General features: G+C 37.9%; 1 protein-coding gene across 3 annotated transcripts in view; it reads left to right on the top strand.

The window, feature by feature from the left end:
• The window catches only part of NRAP (nebulin related anchoring protein), a 49,229-nt gene that overhangs the window by 23,936 nt on the left and 945 nt on the right, over positions 1-24,348 (top strand). For 2 of the 3 annotated variants that reach the window (XM_050305216.1, XM_050305217.1), the window contains 21 exons: positions 1,014-1,112; positions 2,635-2,739; positions 3,216-3,323; positions 3,948-4,259; positions 5,292-5,396; positions 7,481-7,579; positions 9,422-9,526; positions 9,934-10,041; positions 10,483-10,596; positions 11,952-12,149; positions 14,069-14,173; positions 15,180-15,278; positions 16,076-16,180; positions 16,552-16,659; positions 18,276-18,587; positions 20,162-20,266; positions 20,936-21,034; positions 21,152-21,256; positions 22,748-22,855; positions 23,504-23,815; positions 24,054-24,206. In XM_050305216.1, coding sequence (XP_050161173.1) covers positions 1,014-1,112; positions 2,635-2,739; positions 3,216-3,323; positions 3,948-4,259; positions 5,292-5,396; positions 7,481-7,579; positions 9,422-9,526; positions 9,934-10,041; positions 10,483-10,596; positions 11,952-12,149; positions 14,069-14,173; positions 15,180-15,278; positions 16,076-16,180; positions 16,552-16,659; positions 18,276-18,587; positions 20,162-20,266; positions 20,936-21,034; positions 21,152-21,256; positions 22,748-22,855; positions 23,504-23,815; positions 24,054-24,206 — 2,964 coding nt within the window. The remainder of the gene's footprint in view (positions 1-1,013; positions 1,113-2,634; positions 2,740-3,215; positions 3,324-3,947; positions 4,260-5,291; positions 5,397-7,480; positions 7,580-9,421; positions 9,527-9,933; positions 10,042-10,482; positions 10,597-11,951; positions 12,150-14,068; positions 14,174-15,179; positions 15,279-16,075; positions 16,181-16,551; positions 16,660-18,275; positions 18,588-20,161; positions 20,267-20,935; positions 21,035-21,151; positions 21,257-22,747; positions 22,856-23,503; positions 23,816-24,053; positions 24,207-24,348) is intronic. The other variant, XM_050305218.1, reaches the window with a different exon arrangement.

The raw sequence follows: 24,348 nt of genomic DNA on the forward strand, positions 1-24,348 counted from the left end.
CTGACTAAAGTAGACAAGAAGTGTTTGCTTGGTCTCCCCTATCGTACTGTGGTCTTGAAATAAAGTGCTGCATTTCCTTGTACTATGACAAAGATAAAAAGAGATGCTTATCTCACTCTCAAATGAGTGATGCAAAAGGCTGGGGCAAAGACATTGATTCCAAACAGGTTTGATCTAAAGCCTCATGAAGTCAGTTAAAGTTTTCTGTTCACTTTGGTATTTTTCAGATGTAAACCAAAAATTAAAAAGAAATAAAAGTAAGGTTAGTCTCATTTACCAAACCAAAACTCTTAGTCTCTATGCACATTTGTCCATTCAAATAGATTTTATATAAGTGCTGGTACCAGAGGAAAAATAAAGGACAATGGTTTTTTCCATACCCAAGACCTGAGGCCTCTCATCACTCTTGGCTCCAGAAAGGCTTGACTGCAGGGTCTATGTTGAGCTCTGCTTTGAAAAGAACTGTGACATGGTGGGGAAGATATTGAATTCAAATTACTTTCAGGACACCGAAACTGCTTGTTTTAATTTAATTGTTATCTTAATAATTTAAAAATACCTCAGTAACATATGTTCAGTGATTTGAACCACACATGCATATGCTTGAGAAGCCTCATGGAAGAAAATGAGATAGTAATAGGGACTATGTGGCTTATGAGCTCTCTTGGATCCTGACTTAATCACATCCAGTTTGTGAACCCCACTCGTTGGCTGGGGTGCAACCTGGGTCTTATAAGATATATAGATAGTACATCTGGCACCAAAGAGTATCCATGCTTGCAGTGTCAGCAACAATGCATTTGGCATGCTCTTGCACCACCCTCCTCACCTCGAAATACCAGCACTGGGTAGTATTTGGCAGCTTATTTTGTTGACACCTGTGCTACAAATATCTTTCAAATTTACAGGGCACTTTTGGCTCTGTCAGTCATGTACTTCTTGAAAGTGCTACATTTTGGGGGGAGGGCAAGTACTGTAGAAAACTGCATGTAACTTGCTTTAATTTACTGCAGAAAAAGTACAGGCAGAAGGCTGATGCTCTGAAGTTCACCAGTGTGGCTGACAGTTCTCAGATCAAGCATGCCAAGAAAAGCCAGGAACTTCAAAGTGATGTGAGTCCTTAACTGAATTTGTCTCTTTGCAAGTTGTTTCCTCATGATTTGGCCATTCCTGACGTAGGTACACCGAAGTGATGGCAGAAGAGAACCCAGTCAAGAAGCCTTTCAATATATAAAATTTCTTCAGATTTATTTCTAAATATTTATAATATTTATTAATATTAATAATATTAATATTTATTGTTGATGTTTAATTCTCTCATGGAAATCTTTGAATTAGAGCAGCAATGACAAAAACCAAACACCAATGGGAATGGAAACAGAGGCTTCTCATAAATGATGTTAAACACCAGAGAAGGACGGGATATCTCTACAGACAATCTTGGTGACAAACTTGTGGGTGGTGCAGACTGGATTCAAGTATGGCTGGACTGTATTCTTGACAGGATACGCGAGTGTTCCAGAGTCATTAATGTCACCTGCACAAAAATTGGTTATCCATGGGGTAGTAAAACTGAGGAAGGAAGATGGAGGGAAAATGCAGTGTTCCCAGCTGACAATGGACATTAGCACAGGGACTGACATACATCCACCCCAGCTTCTGTGTTTCTCTCCACTGAGGGCCCTGTCAGACTACCTGAAATTGTACCAGCCCTGTTAGACCACTTGTTCTTCAGCTGCTATTATTTTCCTTTTTTGACTCCTCTGTGTCAGTAAAAACCTGGCACTTCCTTGAATGAATGTTGTGTCATACGTGACACCAGACTGAATCAGAGGAGAGCACTGGTCTCCTGGCCTCTGTTACTTATCTCTTCTGTACTGGACATGCTTCCTCCCTGTATGTGTTTTGAAGTCAGAATAGTAACCAAATTTAGAGGTTTATAGTAGGGACTTTTTTTTCTTTTCCTTTTCTATGACATGTGAGAAATGTAATACTCTGTGAAATGGGACATCTTTTCATAGTTTTTCAACAGCTGCTCCAACAGCTTTGTGGTCTAAAACAGAGCAGTTCATTTCTCTGTTGCTGTAGCCCTGGGATATAAAATGGAGATGATTGCTACTTGGATCATAAAAGGTCCTTGATATTTTCATTCAAAGTTGGAATGTTAGTCCTCACTGGAGTATTATGTTAGCAAGTACATTTAGGTCACAAACGTTCTCTGCAGATTCAGTTGCTTAGTGTTCTTCATTTCATGCCTAAAATTCTCTATTTCTGTGTCCTATTAAAGACTTTCATTGTACCTAAAAAGTAGCTGCAGTTTAACATTGGATGAAATATGCTCTTGCATGCATTTCATACAGAGTATAAATTACTGCCAGCTTTGTAGCCAACTAAGTTATATGTGGTGTTCTAGTTTCCCTGAAATTTAACCATGAGTAGTTTGGTCAACCTGACTCTTTAGGTCAGCTGTTAAATTAATATTTGGAAAAAAAAAAATCAAGATGTTAAAGAATAACTCACCAAATAAATTAACCCTAACAAATCCCTGAATATTTGAGGTGTTTTAATCAGTATTCCTTCAACATTAAATGTGGACTACTGCTTGCTGACCACTGCTTTGCTTTCTGTGGACAGGTTGCCTACAGGTCAGGAAAAGAGCAGTTTCTTCATCAGTACACCATCAGCAAAGATGACCCTGTCTTCATCCTGGCCAAAGCAAATGCTGCCAATATCAGTGAGGTACAGTGTAAGAGAGATTTGGGTTCCCTCACTCCTGTGAATAGTTACAGCTGCTGTTGAAATATTTGTTCTGTAGGTAAAAGTTAGGTTCTTTCTCTGAGAAGGCCCAAGTGTTTTAGATGTAAAAACTTTACATCTAAATTTAATTACTCGCTCTTCATAAATACCAGTCACATCTGCTGCTCTGAAGCCTTGCCACTTTTAGAGTTTGAGGCTGTGCGTTTTTCACATGCTTCCAGATAAGTGGCACACTGACAGTTTCACTGGAACCAGGGAGATAATGGGGTTACAGTAACCACAGTATCCAGAGTTACAGTATGTAAGTGGAGACACCAGGATCTGATCCATAGTCATATGGTTTGATGGGCATGGAGTGTACGAGGGACTCACGTTACTTGAGAGCTTTCACTGTGAATATAGAACAAATAAAATATATTGATAGTAATAAAGAGACTGTGTTATTGTCATCTCTTCAGAAACTCTACAAGAGTAGCTGGGAGAAGCAGAAGGAAAAAGGATTTGTGCTTCGTCTGGATGCTTTGTCATTCTTGACAGCGAAGGCAAAGAGGGATCTGGCAAGTGATGTGAGTATGGAGTCCATCAGCCTTCTTTATTCTTAGGACAGCTGACAGTCCTGGTTGCTGCTAGTGTTGGGGATGTGTCACATATGTCTCAGTGCCCTGAGCCACCCTCACTGGATTCATGCTAAGGAGCAATGGAGGAGTTGTCTGGGTGATTGGCATTCTGTAATTAGTCAGAAGGCTTGCTCTGAGCAATTCAGAGCTTTTCCCCACATGCTGACTATGTTTTCTTATTCTCATTTTGACCCGAGGGTGAATTTTAGAACTCAAAATGAAGCAGAAATCTCCTGTGAAACATCATAACTTAATATGTCTATTCCTGGCCAAAACATTCCTGCAAGAGCCTTCTGACCTCAGAGCTTGAAGAATGTTGTTTTTCCTAAAGAGAACCAAAAGGAAAAGATTTCTTAGAGCTTTTTGTGAACATATTATTATTGAGAAAGGGTTTATTCTTTATAAACACTAATTTCTAAGGTATTCCAGTTCTCCTTTGCAAATGATCTTCTTCCTTACTTTTACCGAGGACCCAGCATGTCATAACACTGACAAACCATTGCTTTACTACTGGTAGAACTGTCAGTTTGGCAGCTTAGATAATTTACTCTCAGTCTATTTTTTTCTTCACAGATTAAGTATAAGGAAGGGTATGAGAAGATGAAGGGTAAGCTCATTGGAGTAAAAGCTGTGGAGGAAGATTCGAAGATGGCTCATTCCCTGCAAATGTCAAAGTTGCAGAGTGATCTGGAGTACAGGAAGGCCTTTGAGGACACAAAGACTCAGTTCCAGGTCTCCATGGATATGGTTAACCTTGTCCATGCCAAAAAGGCTCAGAATTTGGCCACAGACAGAGGATACAAGACATCTCTCCATCACTACACAGTCCTACCTACTGACAGGAAAGTGGCATGGGCAAAGTGGGCCTATGGATTGCAAAGTGATGTAAGTCTGAAGTTTGATGTATTTCAATACCCTTTCATTCAGCCTGTTCTTAGCCCCAGTTAGGGCTGAATTTCTTCAGACGTTTATGGTTTTAATGCCATGACATCTTTATGCACCTAATTTTTCAACTATTAAACAGTTAATATTAAAACAGTAAACAGTAACCACTTATTTCCTCAAGAGATATATTTAAACTGTGCAGTGTTTTTGAGGAGGGTTATGATTCTGTCTATGAGCATGGCTTCTTCAAAACCTACTTCAAATGTTAATAACACACTAGGATTCATATATGATGTACATTTATTTTTTTTCCTAATGTGCAGGGCAGCTAAATAATGTATGGTGATAAAATCGGTGATAAAATTCCATATGGACACCACATGTTCAGCTGTAACCATCAGATGAACTGTCTGATACTGTAAACAGTTACTATGTTAGATTTTCCGTTCTGAGGTTTTAGGTCAGAACTTTTCAAGACTGAGATAGAAATGTGTACAGGTCTTGTTGAGATATGGCTGCTGAAACCCTATTGACACCTTTGAGAAACATGACTTCAGTCAAGCTTTAGAAATTCAGGACTGTTGGTAGGAGAGATTTCGTGAGGAAAGTGAGAAGTACTTCTGTGCTCTTCCTCCTTAAAGATACACGGAAAACCAAACCAAACGAAATGCTTTCCCTCCAGTAAAACAAAAGGATAGGGTTTGGAAAATACTAAATATCATTTTCTTATAATTGCATATCTTGAGTTATCTTTTAAGCAGTGTTCTATATACAATAAAACTGAAGTTAGAGTAAAATTTGCAAACAACAGTAAGGTGTAGACTACTTCTAAAAATTACCTTGTGAGTGTTGGTGAGTCCTGACATTTCTATTTCATTCTGTATTTTTTTGCTTTCCTTGCAACTATGCAATAATGACTAAAACAAAACCAGGCACTAATTTGACTTGGTTGTTGTTCCTGAGATGTCTGAATCTTTTAATGGCATTTTAAGTGTATGAACATCAACAATAGGAATTTTTTTCCTTTGTCAGAACCGATACAGAGCAGATTTGAACTGGATGAAAGGAGCTGGATGGATAGCCACTGGGTCATTAAATGTGGAGCAAGCTAAGAAGGCAGGAGAACTCATTAGTGAGGTGAGATTTCATGACAGCACGTATCAGAATTTGCTGCATAATGCGTGCAAAATGTCTGTATAAAATTAAAATAATTTCCACTCAAAGGGGAAAGAAAAAGGCATACCACATGAAAGCCCTCAAAACCAGGGATAGGACTAGTAATTAGAGGGAAACCAGATACCAAACACATAACAGTAGGAGTCCATATAGCCTTTGCAAAAACAAAGTAGGTGACAAATGATATTATGAATAATAATGGCCATCAAACAGTGCTCAATTGCTACCCACTAGCCTACCTTTTTAATGAAGCAAAACAGGAGAAATGACGAAAAGATGGAGTCACTGGACCCAGAACCTTCTTTTGAAACAGATGCAGGATCCTTCTTACTCCTTTTTTATCTATATTCATGTTAGCTATTGAAATTCATATAGATACCTCTGTCCTTAGTGATCTATCAGCCCAAGTAGTTTTCATCCTGATTTCTTCCTATAACCATTATCACTTACAGGAGAAGGCAAAGTCTAGAATCCTTTGTGCCCATCCCATGAGGCCTTCAAATGAAGTTCTAGTGGAAGTGATTGAAAGGTTCATAATGTTCTGTTATTTCACAGGGAGTCCTACTGGCCAAATCTGTTGCCATAGGAGACTGAATCCTGTGATTTTTAGATAACCATGATGTGGGAATCATCCATCCATTCACTCAGTGAGAAGAACAGCATAACCATGGGGGCACTGTCTCAGAAAAATACTCATCCTTTCACAACTGACTGATTACTAACACTGCCTTTTCCCCATGTAATCATCTATAGTGAAGAAGGATGATTTTTTAGACAAAGTAAATGAGATCCTCAGGTAGTGTAAAGCAAGGCAGCTTCATAAAAGCTAGTACAGTCATGCTGGCTGGAATAGTAACAGTGAGTCTGGATACGTATTCCATTTTGATGTTATAGTAGTGAAAACTGCTAAGTAGAAATTTCACCAGCTAAGTTGTTCATCCTGACCTTTTTGTGAGTGCTAAACAATGTTAGGTTGCTGTTAGCTGTGTCCTTTCTTATGTACACACTTCTAAAGCTGTTAGAAAGCAATTGCCAGAATATAATTTCTAGGAATTATATGTAGAGATGTTCTGTTCAGCTCTGCTTTGTCTCTAAATCTGATCAAGACAAAGCATAAACCACTTTTGTCCCTTGTTACCTTTAGTAATGTTGCTCTTTTTAAAGGGATTTCTTTCTGAAACCAAAACATTGCTTGTAAGCTTATAAAATCTTAAAAGTGTTTATGTGTTTTACATTGATATTTTGAGTCCCCAGAGGGTCAAGATATTGCCTTAAATAAACTTCTGTAGATCACAGCTCAGTGTAAAGGAAAATGACATGCCATGCATTCATCACAGGCATTTGGAACATTTAGTATATGCTATTTGGAGAAGTTATAAGAATATTGATGTGTTTAAGGCAACTCCTGCAGGAAGGGAAACTTTTAGTGACCTGGTCACTTGAAAAAAATTTCATTTTGTCATCAAACAGCCCTAATCTTAATTTTGTATATATAAAAATATGTCTGAGAAGCTACTATGTGTCCTTTACAGCAAGCAAAATTAACATCATTATCTAGAAGATATACCATAACAACTACTGGTACAGTGCCAATGGCTGCACATGTTTGCTGTAGGTCTTAGAAGGAAACCTAAACCCCCAAACAGTAAGTTAAATAGCTGCCATTATTAACACACTTCAATTGTATATAATTTCTTGCTTAAAGAAGCTATAGATGAAAAATATAATCAGCATACTTTATTTAAAGTAACCCAAAGAAGATTTTAAAATCCTAGGTTCTGGAGTATTTGGGTAGGCAGAATCTGATTTTGAAATGTTTTTCTTATATTGAGAGAGAAATACTTTAATATTAATTGGCAAAAGGTTATTGTTAAATTGAAACAAATATTAATCTGAAAGTACCTAGGACATAAAGATGAGGAAAGAGGAATAATAATTATGTTCACAAATTCACTCTAATCTCCAGCAACCTATGATTTTTCTCTTTCAAATAGCATGAAAGAGCAGCACAAAATTCACAGCTTTGATCTTTTTCTGCTCAACAGAAGAAGTACCGTCAGCATCCATATGCTTTGAAGTTTACCAGTATTAAAGACACTCCTGAGATGATCCAGGCTAGAATTAGTTATAACCAGGCTGTGGATGTAAGTTATAATGTATATACATTATGATTATAAGAGTGGTATCCTCTTTGAACGACCTGATTGAAGCACTGGCTTTCTCTCTCTTTCTTTCTCTGAGATTATCTTTGGGAACCATGAAACTTCTCTATTCTGGTGTGGTGCATCCCACAAAGAGCATGTTTCTAACTTGGAATGAGAAGTCATCCCACTGAAGTGAATGGGATTTTCAAACAGAGATAACTTTTTGTCCAATTCTTTTTCAGAAGCAAAATTCAGGAGTAAGGCCTTTAAAAGTTTGACCTTTAAAGACTTTTGGCCTTTGGAGATTTGTTGAGGAAGGATACATTTGGGTTCTTTCCGCTTTTCAAACAGATCTTTCAAATTTCAAATTTCAGTTTCTGCATATTCTTCAGAAACAAAATGTAAGGCAGCATGACAAGGAAGAAAAAATAAATTATTTCAAGCTGTCATCCTGCTGAGAGAGAAATCCAGGAGGGGAAACCTTAAAGGAAAGAATTGAGGCTGTTTGGTGTTTAAACATGTTTATTTTTAATAGAAGAGCGATTTAAAAATATTGTAGACTTAACTGGGATAATGCAGAAGTGAATAATAAGCAAAAGTCACTCAAAAAAGACAAGTTTCAAACATGAGAGGATGTTTTATTGTGAAAATAGATATTTTTAAAGTGAAGGAGAAGATGAAAGACTTTGTGTAAAACATATGCTATTGTAATACTTATAGTGTCTGTGCCTTTGGTTTAATTAATAAGATCCAAAAGGCTTACATCTCAGACAGGATAAATATAAGTCATTTTGTTCCACTGAGCCTCAGTCAAAATCAGTCTGGTGCTCTACTTCTTCACATGTGGAGTTCTTATTAGTTTTCCTCTTAAGGAGCTGCAATACAAGTGGGCCCAGCTGCTAAAGAAAGTGGCAGCAGGGTGAAATGGTTCATTCTAATCTAGAGAGTCTTGAACTGTCCTGCAGAAATAATAGCCTGGGAAAGGCAAGTCAGGTGGTCAAGACATAGCCCATACCTAAGACCAAAAAAACGGTGTCTGTCTGTACTTATCTGGAAGTTACGGTGTCAATGTAAGAAGAAAGTAGGCTGGGAAAAGTAAATATGAAAGATGAGAACTCCGCATAGCCATTGCAGGGCAAGATCCAGTTAATTGCACAGAACTCCTTATCTGTCTGCAGACATCTGAAAGCTAGATAGTCCCAGGCCAGCCCCATATTGTTCCTTCAAGGGTTGATATAAATAGCCTTAGAAGCCTGAGACAGACACTTTTTATTATGTGATCGGTCACCTTCTGACATTTTTTAAACCTCTTACCATTGACTATTGAACACCACCTTGCAGCTAGCTCAGGAAATAAATTTGGATTAATTACACAGATAATTACCATCACATTTATCTGCTAAAAAAAAACCCCACAACCATCTTTGGAGAGATATGTTTGGGAAACTTCAACTCCCCATATTTCTGTGGAATTTCAGAGCGTTGGTGGGCCACTCATGGCTGCTCATCCTTAATAATTGCTGTTTATTCTTCTTCTCCCTACTCAAGTATGTTAGAAGTCTTATCAAATTAATATTCAAATATCTGAATTTTCATATACCTTGACTTACACACTCAAAACTAGAAGGAGTTCCTCTCTAGCATACCCTAGCTGATAGGTGTATCAGACTCCCAAAGCTTTTTGAATCTATTTTGACTGATACAATTGCCTGTATTTATTAATGCTGCTGTCTCTTTTCTGTAGCATTTGCTTTTCATAAACCTATTTGTTAATGCTTTAGTGTAAAGTAATGATTGAATGTGTAGTGAGTACTTGCTACTGAAATTCATCTCTATTTGCAGAGGCTGTACAAGGAGCATGCAGAGAGTATAAAGCATCAGTATACACCAACAACAGATCTTCCTGAAATTCTTCAGGCCAAATTAAATGCTATGAATATCAGTGAGGTATAAATCTAACCTTTAATATTTTAAAGGAAACTGGAAAGGTTGGTAGTGCTTTGCTGTTTGTCCTACACAGGAAATCATAGTAAATGTCTTTCCTTTCTCCCCCATTTGATCATTCTATGGTCTAACTCTGTCTGAAGTAATATGGGAAATCAAACTCCTTATCCAACTTCTTATCAAACTTCTCCTACATTAGAAAGATTAAGAACAAACAAACAAATGTGTTTTCATAATGGACCTTTGTCATGTGATAATTCCTGTTGTGCATTGATAGTTTCGCTTACTTTAACCCTCTGTGTCAGAATAGAATGAAACTAATCTGGTAACATATCTAGGATCTCAATAATACTGTACTGTCAACTCTTGTGAACAGCAACTCTGTTTTATTCCTCTTCCATATTTCTTAGATTCATTACAAGGAGTCCTGGAGAAAGATGAAAGATGGTGGGTTTCAGCTGAAACTGGATGCCATCCCCTTCCAGGCAGCAAAGGCTTCGGGTCAAGTCATAAGTGATGTACGTGAACTTATTGCTGATGTTGTCCAGTAGGATATGTCAGTCACTCCAGACTGTATCTGCTCTGCTGAGTGACTCTTGATGGAAGCAGCATGTCCAGCCAACTCTACATCTGGGAGACATCTGGCCTCGGACTAGTTAGCTGTGCTTTTGGAGGTGCAGCCGTAATGAAGTGTTGTTGGTAGCTAAGCAAAGGAAGGTTTGTGAAAGCAAACATCCATTAGCAATGCAGACCAGTTTACCTGCCCTAGTGACTGGGCAGTCACGGGGATTGTTCAGGTGAGGTCTTTTGAGCATCCTCTAAAGGTTCTTTCAGATTTGTTATCGCAATGAGTATCATCAGAATTTATTGTCCATAGTGCTCTTTTATTCAGGTTTCAACAATTAGACTAATGCTTCTCTTCGCTCCTATCCACATTTGTATTTTTATTTCCTTCTTAGCACAAGTATAAAGAGGCATTTCAGAAAATGAAAGGACAGATGGCTGGCTCATGTGGCCTGGATGGTGATATTCATATTGCTCATTCAGTCCATGCAACATCTCTGCAGAGTGATGTAAGTAGGAGAAATGAGATGGGGGCATATTTTAATTGGTTTCCTAACTGTAAGTAGTTCCTCATGGAAGATGCACTTAGCTGTGGACTAGTTGTGGAGTAGCTACTTATTTAAAACTTAAGGACTTTCTCTTCCACTTTCCAGATATTTTAATACAATCATGATATTCTTGCCATTCTTTTACGTTATTTGCAGTAACAACAATTTCACAATAAAAAAAAGACTGTGTTCTTGCACTATCCCTTGCTGCATGCCACTGTTGCCTAGCAAAGAATATTTTATTCTTTAAAACTACCACTCCAAGTCAGTTCTATTTGAGAATTAGCAGTGGTCTTTGTACAGAAGTAAATTAAATTTGGTAGAGATACGACATGTTTCAGTGTTTATTTTCAATTTACTGTTTTCCTGAAAGACCAAAGGATGAATGAGTTTATGAAATATCAAATCAGAATTTTTTGGCTGGGGAATGGTTTCCACTTGGTCTTGAGATATGCTAAGAATCTCATAATTTGTCCATTGTCTATAAGAATTGTAACTGTTTGGTGCATTTTAAACACTGTGGCTTGATTCAGAAAGAGATATGGGAGTGTGTTCGTGGTTTTCAGAAGTGCTGGTCTTGTACTGTCAGTCTTTTTTGTGTGATAGTATGCTTAGACACACAGGTAATAGTAAGTGTCTGAAGAATTCATCCATCTGTCAGGTTACTTTAAGTCAGTTTGATGATCATCAATAACTCTGTATGTTCATTATTCCAATGAACAGCTTGAACATCTTGAATTTGCATAATCTAATAGGGAAATGTCATGTGAAAAAAGTTCTTTGAAGATTTCTATGCCTTTCTTTTCCTGGACAGAGACAAGAAGTGAAAAAACAACCCACCACTAAATATTACATTTAAAATTGTGAAATGAAACTGGCCAAATTAACAAATATTTTCAGTGAGAATTTGAACTAATTCTAATATAAATAAGGCAGTTTGTATGTTGCCTTTAGGTAGTACCTTCCTCTTTTTGTTGTGCTTTCTTGAAATGAAGTGACTTAGGACTTCATTTACCAGTTTGGTTAATTCTATAGATATGATGTATCCAATTTTAGCAAAAAAAGAAAAAAAAAGTCTCAGCTTAATTGACTATAATATAGATGGCTACTTTTTTGATGCAGAAAAGGCTACCACATATTCTAATTATAATTGTTGATCTTTCACAGTATAGTTAAACAAGTTAGAGAAACTTACTTTTAAAAAGAATAATTTATACTTGAAAACTGAGGAAATATGGAGAATGTCTTTTCTGATCAAAACCTGAGTTCTAATTACCATGCTGTGATATCTGTGTGGTCTGTTTTTAATTTAATAGGTGAAATATAAGCAAGGTTTTGAGGATACAAAGTCTCACTTCCACTTGCCACTGGATATGATAAACTTGGTACATGCCAAGAGAGCCCAGTCCTTGGTCAGTGAAAAAGAATACAGGCAGCTGCTACACCAGTACACTGCTTTGACTGATGATGTGAGGTTGAGGTGTGCCAAGAATGCCTACAAACTACAGAGTGAGGTAACTGCAAAATATCCCAGAGATATTTCCCTGTTGGTTCTGATGCAAGATGGTTCTGTTCCAAGTCATGACATCTGACAACATGTGTTTGAGCAGCAGCTGAGAGATAAACAGTGGCTGTTCCCCCTTGATTACCTGTAGGGATGAGACATTTATCTTATTGGGCAGTTGCACAACGTGTGTGATCACACTATACTGAGAGATAAAGTATAATGGTCTTTGATGATTGGGTAGAGGAGTGTTTGCAAGTGAGGATGATTGCACTGTTGCTGAAATGCTCTTTTTAAGGTCTTGCTAACAAGGAAAACTGTTTACCAACTGGTATTTTATAACTTGGTTTTCATCTGGGTGAAATTCATATGTACTTCCATGAGAAAGATGCCTGTTGGTAAAAATCTGATTTGTGAAAGACTTATAAACTCAGGCCCAAGATATAGTCTTTGAAATTCTAAGAAGTGTGAGCTTAACTCCCTATGCAGTCTTAGTAAAATTAGCTGGATATTGCCTTATGAATTAGTAGGCACAGCCATGAGCAAAGGGCTTTCCATAGATCGATATTGTCTCTGGAGACCTCAGGAGGGGATGCGTCTTAAAATCTTGTCTGGCCACAAAATGTTACTGTATATCATTTTAACACTTTAAGCCAACAGATTAAAGATGGCAGACTGTGTTCAATCAAGTGTAAACATCAGCTGCCACTTATGCTGCCCTAACTTGGGTGAAAACACATGTAATCAGAATTCTGAGGCAAGTTTCCATCCATGCCTGTCTTTGAGCTGGGGATGAAATGCTAATTGGCAGCAACACATTTTAGAGTTGCAGAATTTACTCTCTTACCAGCTGGTGCTAGTAGCTGACAAGAGATGAGGACCATGCTCTAGCTTTGTGCTCTCTTTTCCTTCTGATTCACAAAGGATATTTCCCACACACAGCATCATGGTGCCTTTGAATCTAAGGATCAGCACTGGACAGACCTGGATGGAATAGGAGCTAGTTCTATTCTCCCAGGCAGCTAAATAAAATAAAGGCATAATCTATTTCCATTTTAAGTGGTTGACTGAACCAAAACACCTCATTAACTAAAGCTGGTTCTGCCCTCAGTAAGCAGTAGCAGTTTCTGCATATCCATCAAGTAGGCAAATCTGCTCTTTACTAGTTGTTTGGTCTTTATAAATCTTTTGAAGCAGAAAAATAAGATGATCCTCCTCATTATCCTTCTTGTTATCAAATCAAATAATATGGTTGTAATATATATATCAGTAACTGATTTGTATCTTTTGAAAAATTAATATTTACAGTGAATCACTACTAGATTTGGTGGTCTGGAAAATATTTTGACAAAGATTGTGCTGTGGCTTAGTGCAATTTTTCCTTAACGTTCCTTGCTTATATTATGACCATTCAGAACCATTGAAAATCAAGGCTATTTTGTCTGTAGTTTATTTAAAAGTTAATAGCTTTTATTTAAATATATTTTCTTACACTTTTATAAACTGGTCTTATATGATAGATATATTTATAAATAAGTAATATCTAGCTGTGATTTACATATTATATATGAAAAAATTCCTGTACCTAGAAAAGGTTTTTTCAAGGTTACAAATGGAAGCTAGGAGTTGAAGTATTATTTCTATACTATATATAGAGTATATACAGTATGTAGTATATATGTACATATACTATTTATATATTACTGAGGCTCAGTAGTCCTCATAATCTTGCATCTGTACTGTAGATCTGTCAGGGCTGTATTCACACTGACATAAACACAAGATCGTAGGGTAATGCATATGAACTCTCTGTGGTGGATACTAATTTTAATGGATTTGTTTCAGTGTGGTTATTGTGTATTTTTGGGTGAATAAATATAGGGCATCTCAAATGAAAACTTGTAATTACTTCTGCTTGGTTTTCCTTAGAATTTATACCGCTCTGACATGAACTTTATGCGAGGAGTCGGATGTATTACTCCAGGGGCCCTAGAGATTGAAGGAAAGAAGAAAGCTTCTGAACTCATCAGTGAGGTAACAAAAGAGGGGTTTGATTTCTCCACTATGAACAAGAGTTTGCCAGATGTCTTTCTATTAAACTGGGCTGGCAAAGTGACTCACTGGATAATGCAAGACTCCCTCCCTTTGCTTTGATCATTCCATTTGTGTCCTAACCACAAATGGGTGAACCTGATGGAGTTCAAGGCTTTGCAAACTTTGATAACTTTTTTTGCAAATATTTTCTCCCGTGTTTCAGACACAGGAGGTTGTTATTTTATGTTATTTATTTTAGAATTAAAATACCCTTTTTAAACTAAACATAAGGCTGTGCCTATCTATAAGTACCTGGTACTGTTTCTCCAAAATCAGACTATGCTGTGGAGTACCCAGTATATTCCACTGTCCTCAGCTCTGCTTCTGCTTTACAATCTTAATCTGTTTTTCACTTGCTGCTTTTATGAGTTATTGTTTTCTCTTTTATTTTTCTTTTTTTTTTCTCTGTCACATTCTCTTTGTACAGTCTCTCCTAGTTTCAAATCTTGGATCTTTCACATAGATGTGAAATGAGAAAAAATAGGAGTTTTGTTTTAGTGAACAGATCCCTGCTTGCAGTGATCTTGCAGTTGTTTTGTCCATGGTTCTTACATAGGACCACAGGCCAGGTGAAACCTTGCTTTTCTTACAAAAAGCTTCAGGGGGCTTGTGCAGTTCCGGCTTTCTCTGTATTGGATGTAATTCCACTAGTCCAGGTTAATGACACCAAGGGATGAAATAACCTTATTACTGTGTTCAGCATATTTAGCACAGCAGCACTATTTTTTTTTTTTTACACCTTATTTCTTATTTACTTTTCATTTCCCCTGGGAGACTTGAATGCACCAAATTCAGAATAGCAAAAGGTAAATTAGCCTAATGATTAATAGACAAACTAGAGTTTTAAACATGAGAAGTAATACTAGACCACTGGTATTGGAAATAGTCCCTTATCTGACAAGACAATTTAGTTATTCTGTTCATTTTTCTTTGTGTGTGAACTCAGAGTAAATATCGTCAGCAGCCACATTCCTTCAAGTACACATCGGTGACAGACTCTCCTGGCCTCCTTCATGCAAAATTCAGCAATATGATTGCTAATGAGGTAGGCTCTCCCAACGTGAATCAGAAAACATGCTTTTCAAAATGCAGCAAGCTGGGGATGGAGAAGTGGGAAAGAGACAACCTTGTTCTGAGAGCAAAATGCATCAAACAAAAGCAAGCATTGCTTATCTGTGCTTTTTCACAGTTACATCACATTTTAAAATTTCCAGACATTTAATACATTTTCAGTTCAAACTCTTTTAAAAAGCTTAAATTGTGTCCATGCAATAAAGTCCCATTATCAAGTTTTTTGTATGAAACAGACTTAAAAATCAGGACTATGGGGTGTTCTTGAGGGAGCTCATTTGCATGGTGTGGTCCACTTTTGAGGACTTCAAAAAAAAAAAAAATCACTTTTCTAAATTCTGAAAAAAACCAAGACAAAACCCATAGACAAATTATGAAAATCATACATGAGGAAAAAATTCAAGCTAGAGAATATGGCCAGTCTACCAGAAATGGCTACCCTTTTATTTAACACACATTCACAATGCCCTTAACATTCTTAGGTCTACTTTTGGCCTGCTGGGAACATAAGAATGCAAGGATAAGAATGCAGTGGGTTGGCATCATCATCATATATTTATAAAAATTAACGTAAATGGTTTTTATGCTCAGCAAAAGCCCCACATCTTTATGCCCAGAAAAAAACTTTGCAATTGCAATGGTAAAGTCTTAGCTGTTTTTAATGATGGCTGACTGTAGCTGTCATAATCATTAACAGCTTAAGTACTGCTGTTACATTATTGAAACCATAGAGAAAATAAACTGCAATTGTGTTTTTGTTCTCTCTCCTAGCGCCTTTATAAAGCAGCAGGAGAGGACATTCAGCATCACTATACACCAACTCTGGGTCTGCCTGAGTTTACACGGGCAAGAATAAATGCAGCCAACCTCAGTGACGTAAGAATTTGTCCTGTATTTCTTGTACTTATATACTTATACTATACTGGAATATGAACTGTGCAGTGGCAAAGAAGATGGATAAGTAGAGAACATTTTAGGTCTATTCTATTTATGCTTTCCCTGATTTGATTGTAATGATATTTATCTCAGTTAGTACAGATGCGGTTGTGAGTAAATTAAATCTACATAAAGAATGAGACGTGTTTTGTCTGAGTTAGTAGGATTTCCCAAAGATAGTTTAAAAAAATCCTTTGATTATAAAGAATGTGACTGTAACACAGAATAACAAATGAAAGAGGGTTCCTTTGTTTGTTCCTTTGTGCATTTAAAAGTGGAACAGCAGTGTACATGTGCCTTTCCTACTTTAGGCAAAATACAGAGAATCTTGGCATAATCTACGTGCTCAAGGCTACAAGCTGACAATGGAAGCACTCCCATTCCAGACTGCCAGGGCCTCCAGAGAAATTGCCAGTGATGTGAGTTGAATGATTCAACCTCCCTTCTTGCCTAATTTCTGTTAACTTCATGTAAAACAATGTCTAAAGCAGATTTTACTGAATTAAAGCAACTCCATAACCGTGTGAGACAAGTGTGGGACAGAATATATTACTTATGAATGAGATTCTGTGTGTGAATTAGAAAAAAAAGGAAGAGGAAGAATCGCTGCTAATCGTGAACCAAGACAGGTTAAACATCTTCCAGTGGGAAATAGCTAATGAATTACAGTATTTGCAAACAGAAAAACCTGAGATTCTGTTCCTTTTCAGGCTTTCAGATCTTCATATTAAAAAGTGCCCACTAACTCTGTCCACTTTATTTTGAGCTGACTTTTGGCTTAGTTCTTCTAAATTGAAATGAAGTCAGAAAAAGCTGAGGCTTCTTTGAATCTCTGAAAATCAGGAGTTGCCTCTCTAGTTAGGAAGTGAAAGTGAAAGTTACTGAAGTTACTGTAAATATGTATCCTTAAGTTCTGAAATAGAGGAAACAAATCATTTTGTCTCCAAGAATATCCTATCGTTTGGATTGTTGTTTGCAAAACACTAAGGCACGGTGGTATCCATTTGTCAGAAACCCTAAGTTCACCTCTTCCGCATAAGAAACTTAATAAATTCTATGAAAAACTGATGATGAAGCTAAATTTAGTAAAAATCATCATTTTGCATAGTATTTAGTGGCATATTTTATATCTAGTGTGATTAGATATGAATATATTTCATGTGTGCTTGTTTTATTAAGCAACAATTTCTAGCTGTTATTTATAATGTATACTTAACCATATTTTACAGTGTGCTTTTGGTTACAGCTTCAGATCTGCTCTAGAGGGTACAAGTCCATAACAGAATTACATCCACTTACAACAAATCTGAATTTGGCCCTTCATCTTGGAAGCACTTTATAAACATTAGCTGCTGTAATTTAATCCCCATAACTCTCTTGTGTGGTAGATAAGTGTTATTATCCCATTTCAGCTACATTATGAACTCTTCAGGGCCCAGGCCTTCCCTTTAAAGTTCTAAGCACCCTGTTGATGCTATATAAATAAGCATTATCATCATCATCACTATTTCATAGAGAGGATAAATGCAAGATCATAGGGAGAGTCATAGTCCCAGCTAAGATGAGAATGAGGGGCTGCTGGTTCTTATTCTTTCCAGGAAAACTGAATTTACTCTTTAAAATAGCTGGGTGGCATTTGCAAATCTGAAGGCTACAGAGTGCACAGTGTTTTGCTTTTGTGTAGATTTTTTTTTCCTTCGCTCTTTTGTTTGTTTCTCTTATGTTCTCATCCCTAGTTATGGGAATAAAATTCTCAGAGAGATCATAAAAGTACACGATTTGAGGTTAAACATGATCAATGCTTTGGGCATATTCAGAAAATGTATTGAGATGTGCTTAACTTTAATGTTGCAACTACTGTGGTATTTAAATTTGAGATCAATGAGATATTCAAACATTTGCTTTCTTGTGCTACATACCTTGACTGGTTTTACAGAGAACATAGATGTTTCAATGACTTAAGTTAGTTAGCTAGAATATCCAGTCTAAGTTTGGCACATTTTCACTTCTACCTTATTTTTTTTTTAATTTTTAGTACAAATATAAACACGACTTTGTGATGGAGAGAGGAAAACACATCGGTGCCAGAAGTGTTCTGGATGACACCAGGTTGCTGCACTGCTTGCATGCTGCCAAATTGCAGAGTGAACAAGAGTATAAGAAGGGATCCCAAGAAATGTGGTCTCAGTATCATCTACCCATGGATATGGTGAATCTTGTCCATGCCAGGAAAGCCCAGGCCTTAGCGAGTGATCAAGATTACAGGAAGAGACTGCATGAATTTACAGCACTCCCAGAAGACATGAAAATGAAGTGGGCCAAAAGAGCCCACATGCTACAGAGTGAGGTAAAGCCTTTCTTTCTGTTAACAGCAAATTGAATTTGACAATACCAAAGCTTTGAGTGACCAGCACAAATTGTATGTTGGCACTGGGAGGTGTTTTTAGGAAGACTGTTTGTAAATTTATGTATGTGGAGCAGCAAGATTTCTGATTGCTCCTCACACATGGAATATACGTAAATCAGAGGTTCTCGTGTTATAAACCTGAGGGAAAATCACAGTGGTCCATGTTACTTATTCTAGAGCTGAGTGATATACAATCATCTCTCAGCTGTTTGGATCACAGCCAGTCAGGGGCTTGACAGTCACTGTTCTACATGCAGAACTCTTTGAGGTTAAATGCTGATTTGAGATACATAGGAAGAGATATTAAGAAGGTAATTCTTCAAACCAAAACGGTTATATCAAATAGCCAGTTCCCTAGCTGTGTTTGCAGAAGTTGCTCCCACAAAAATGTAAGTTGAGGCAAACTTTGATGACAAAAGTGATGGAATCTCAGCAAGGGCCACATCCATACTCAATTCACCTTCAAAGCAGTGGAGATATTGTAACCTTCTTTCTTACTCAGTGTACCTGATATTTGGTATCCCAAATGTACTTTTCATTGCCAGAATTTTTAGGATATTCTTGGGATGGTACAAAAGCTATTATTAAATGTTGTTCTTTGGTTTTCCAACTCTCATTCCTGCCTTCTCCTGTAATGGCTCACAGATGGCATGCAGGTAGTTAGATTCAGGAAGGCAGGATTTTTTACTATTTACTGATGTGTGGTGGTGGCTCACATTATATGAAAGTGGAATTTCCAGGGACCCTAACAGCACATACATCAGAGCTTGCCTACAGAGGGACAGGATAGGAGTTAAGTAAGAAGCTCAACACTTGGCTCTTTGCCTTTAGAGATCCTAAGTTAGGAATCCAGTGAAATGATGAAGATGGTTTTGTCTGATACCCTCACTATCTAGTAAAGTAATGTACAACATACATGAGGGAGTTGGTTGTCATATCCTTTTGCATATAGGAGGGAAGAAAAAAACCCCAAAAAATGGATGATTGGATTAAAGTCACACAGTGAGCCACCATCACTCTGAAGTGAAGTCAGGATTGTTGGGATTGTGGGTACTTTACTGACTTCCACTTTTTATGGGATCTGCCTGATTTTCTTTACTAGATTAGGAGGTGAAAGCAAGCCTTTAATGTGAGTAGAGAAAGAGTAATGTGTTCTCCTAGAAATGAGGTTAATGAGGAAGCATGAACCAGATAAAATAATTAGTATTCCTGACTTGAACTCACCTCAGAAAATTATTTCAAAAGAGGCTCTTTTACGCCCAGTACAAACAGGTTATTACTTACTGCTTTGAGTCATACTAATTCACTCATGGGGCCTTCTCTTGTAACTTGCATATGATACATTATTTAATTCCTGGTGGAATGAACAAATGCAAACAGTTTGGCTTTACGATCTGATATGTGCATGGCAAATGAAAAAACCTCAAAATGTGAATATGAATCAGGGAGTTTTTTAAAAAACCTTAATAGCTGTGGATACAAAACTGATAGTTAACGATTTTCATTTTTAACAGCTTCGCTATAAATCAGACCTGAACTTCATGAAAGGAATTGGTTGGATGGCTCTGAGATCTCCGCAGATAGAAAGTGTAAAGAAGGCTGGAGAGCTCATCAGCGAGGTAACTGATAAATCTTTCATGGGATAGCAAGTCTGTAGGAATTGTTTACCATCAAGGCTCCTCGTTACATGACACTTACGAATGTAGCTTATCATTTCCTTTTGATGTGGGAGCCTGTTTATACAAGGTGTAAGTTACCAAGAAGCAGTACAGGAGACGCAAGTCCACTGTGTGACACCTGCTGAATATTTTCCATTCCAAATGAAACACAGGAGTATAAGCAAAACATGTAGCAATAAATAAATGCAGTAAACTCCATTATGAAATTCTAAGCAGGTGGTTATGGAAGTTGTATAGAAAGTTACAGCACTGACAACCACACTGAAGGGGCACTTGCCTGCTCAGTATCATGTATTAATGGAGAAAAATTATGAGCTGTCAAAAGTGTAGTGTTCAAAAGCTTTTTGCATGTGAATTTTCAGTGGGAAGTCCTTCTTGCACATACACACAAAAAGAAGTTTGGTGCCCGGGCACCGCAGCAGTGATACAGAGGCATCCTCAGTCCCTAGCTGAAAGAGCAACTGAGACTAAAGCAGAACAGTGGCTTCAAGAAAGTGTCTTTTATGTTTTACTCCATTTATCACGCACTCAGAATTGTCATATACCATTAACAGAAACATCTCGTGTTTTTTTCCTTTGTTTGTGTTTGTTGCCTCCTCCACCTCTCAGATAAAGTACCGTCAGAAGCCAGAAAGTTTGAAGTTCACTGCCGTGGTTGACTCTCCAAATTTGATTCATGCCAAAACCAGCTACCTCCAGTGCAATGATGTAGGTTTCATTTTAATGTAAAAGTGATCTTTATTTTTGTTGTACTATCATGCATGAAAGAAGTGATTTTGACATTGCCTCCAGTATCAGTTTCATTCAATGATTTTGGCTTCACAGAGACTGTACAAGGCTGGAGGCTCTGAAGCCAGGCACAGGTACACTCTGCCTCCTGATCATCCGGATTTTATCCGAGCCCGACAGAATGCACTTCAAATCAGTGATGTAAGTAAACCTTTTCCTTTGAGGAGGTGACTTGGTAAACTTGATTGGGAATAAGAACCTTCATATATGTAGAAGCCAGGTTCTCTGAGCCTGACCAAAACTAAAGAAAGCCAGAGGCTGTGAACAGCCAACATTTGTAGTTTTGGGCTAGAGGAATCAGGAAATTCTTTTGAGAATTCATTTAACTTTCCAGGGCAGTAAGCTATTATTAAGGATTTCAGACCTTTGGTACAGTTATGGTTAATTACAAATTAAAATCTTTTTGCTTATGTTTGGGTGAGGACTATATAATCTGCGTTTCTGAAGTGCATTACTGTGTTTGAACATAGTCATACTTGTCATCAATATGGATGTAACTGAATCAGTGAGTGGAATTGGTGTAAAGAGAATTTCTTTCCACATTATCCCATACAGAGGAACTCAGTCTATTCCTGGTATCCTGTTCCCTGACTAAAGAGCTGTTGTCTTTACCTGTAGGGTCAGAATGACCTTAGTTTGTCAGAAGTTTGTTTGGTGATAGATGCTATGTAGGTGAAAGAAACAAGTGGGATTCATATTTTTTGAAGTGATAGAGAGTAAAAAGGCAAATATTGTGTTCAAAGACTGTTCACAAATGAAAGGTCAGCCTGTTAGCCAGGTGTACAGTGATGCTTGTGTTGCTTCTATCCAGGCTGTCTTGCAGGATTTCCAGCATCTCAGTGTATCTTCAAAGTTAACACCACCCAGCATTACCTTCACCAGTGAAACAGAAGCTTATCTTTTAAATGTGGAGTGGATTTTGTGCTTGTTTTCATGTGGTCACAAAATCCAGAAAGGATATATCAAAGACTTACAGAAAGCAAATTAATAAAATCACAAAGGGACAGACAAAAATGTCAGCTGAGATACCATGACTGTGTAGCAGGACCTGCAGACCTGAAGCTATTTTAAGAAAGCTACTAGTAGAAGAGGAACCAAATCTAGAGCAATTTCTCTTCAGGATGTAAATGTGCTACACATCCTCAAAGTCACATTAAATATGTTAGAACTGGCTGTTATTCTGTATGAGTTAATGAAGCCACATGTGGCTGGGGAGAGAGACAGGGATCATTTGAAAAGCTTGAAATAACTGGTATTGAAATTATGATGCCAGGAAACCCAAGACACTGTGAGTGGATGCATCAAAAGAGAGAATAAGGGCAATATCAATGCAATATTGATGTGACTGATGCATCAGAGTTTCTAATAGAAATTAAATCACATCAAAACCAACCACATTCAAGTACAAAAGGAAACCCTGGTGGCACTTTTCAGATGAGGCATTTTATCATTATGGTGAATAGAAAAGAAGTTGAAGTACTATAGAACTGGATCAAAACCTTGGAGATGGCACTGATGACTCTTGATACAAATAAGCCCAGTAGGATAAAACATTTATTATTGCAGTTATGGGACTGCGTTTAAGAAACTGCAGGGGGAAATGACTGTTTTGTTCTTTTCTTTTCAACACAGAAATTGTATAAAACATCTTGGGAACAGACAAGGGCATCTGGCTATGATTTTAGAATCGACGCCATCCCATTCCAGACAGCAAAGGCTTCAAGAGAGATTGCCAGTGATGTAAGAATTGTTCTGCTTCAAACACTTCCCAACCCTCTTCCTATGCCATCCCATCCTGTAAAAATGGGTGAATTCTGACATAAGTGAACTTTGCTCTGTTTTGGAAAATTGGTGATCCAGTGAACCTGGGTGCTGGTTAAGTGTAAATATTTCCAACTGAAGGCTACCATTAATAATGTCCAATACCAGTCTGCCTTGTTTCATCTCCCAAAACTTTTTCTTGGGAAGGAGCCATATTATGATGTAGTCAAGTAAAATAGATACTAGGCTATGAAGAGTTAAAGCATGGCCTAGAATAAAGTGGGTCATCTTTGAACACAGAAGATCACAGTAGGCAAGAAAGCTAAAGATGGAGGAGCTTCATTGCTTGAGCTGTGTATTGGGTGTGCCCAAGAGTGCAACCATGAGGGCATCTCTGATTGCTTTCAAGATATGAGCATTTTGCCCCCACTAAGTCTTTCCACTCTTTTGAAAATGAGCACAAAGGTCATTCTTCTAAAGCATCTTGTTAGATTAGGAGATGTAGTTTGATACCAAACCCCTGGTCTTTCTGCACTGCAGGAAGCATGACTGATAGCTAGGGGATGGTAACGGAATTTGAACGTAATCCAAATGTGAAAACAAGATTTTCCTCTGCACTTCCTGCAGTACAAATACAGAGAAGCCTTCCTGAGAGACAGAGGCCAGCAGATTGGATTCCTCAGTGCAAATGATGATCCCAAAATCAGACATGTCCTCAGAGTGGGGAAGCTCCAGAGTGACATCCAGTACAGGAGTGATTATGCCCTAAATAGGGGACAGTTCCAGAGTCACCTCAACCAGCCAGGATTCCTCCACGCCAAGAGAAGCCAGCAGCTTGCAAGCAATGTTAACTACAGGCAGCCTTTGCACCACTACACTTGTGATCCTGAGCAGCTAAATGTGAAGCATGCAAAGCAGGCCTACAAGCTGCAGAGTGATGTAAGTACAGCCGAGTGACACGGTCCTTCCAGGTGCTATGGGGCAATGTGCTTTGCAGACCTCACCTGTCAACAATATCAAGTTCTTGAAAGAACTACAGTCTACTTGCTAAATATGAATAATTTGTTTATTACCACCTCTGTTGTTCTTGATATGCTCCTCTTGAATACCCAGGGCGTGTGATTTGATTAGAGCCCAACCAACCAAATACACACTGGGGTATGTTTCATTCTCTCAGGTAAAATACAAGTCTGACTTGAACTGGCTCAGAGGCATTGGCTGGACTCCCCCAGGTTCTCACAAGGTGGAAATGGCAAGAAGAGCTGCTGAGCTGGCCTACCTTCGGGAGATGGGATTGCAGCATGCTGCTGCTCAGTACAGACCTGGAGCTGTAAGTAGACTAAACCCCACAAATCCCAAGAGCTCTGCTCTTTGCCAGTGCACATCCTGTTTCATACTTTTGAGTGCTCCCTGGAGTCTGCAGTTCTCCCTGATATTTGAACAGGATATGTACACTTCCCTCATAATGCTTT

Source organism: Myiozetetes cayanensis, unplaced genomic scaffold (genome assembly GCF_022539395.1).
Source record: "Myiozetetes cayanensis isolate MyiCay16 unplaced genomic scaffold, myiCay2020 scf10, whole genome shotgun sequence".
Lineage (NCBI taxonomy): Eukaryota > Metazoa > Chordata > Aves > Passeriformes > Tyrannidae > Myiozetetes > Myiozetetes cayanensis.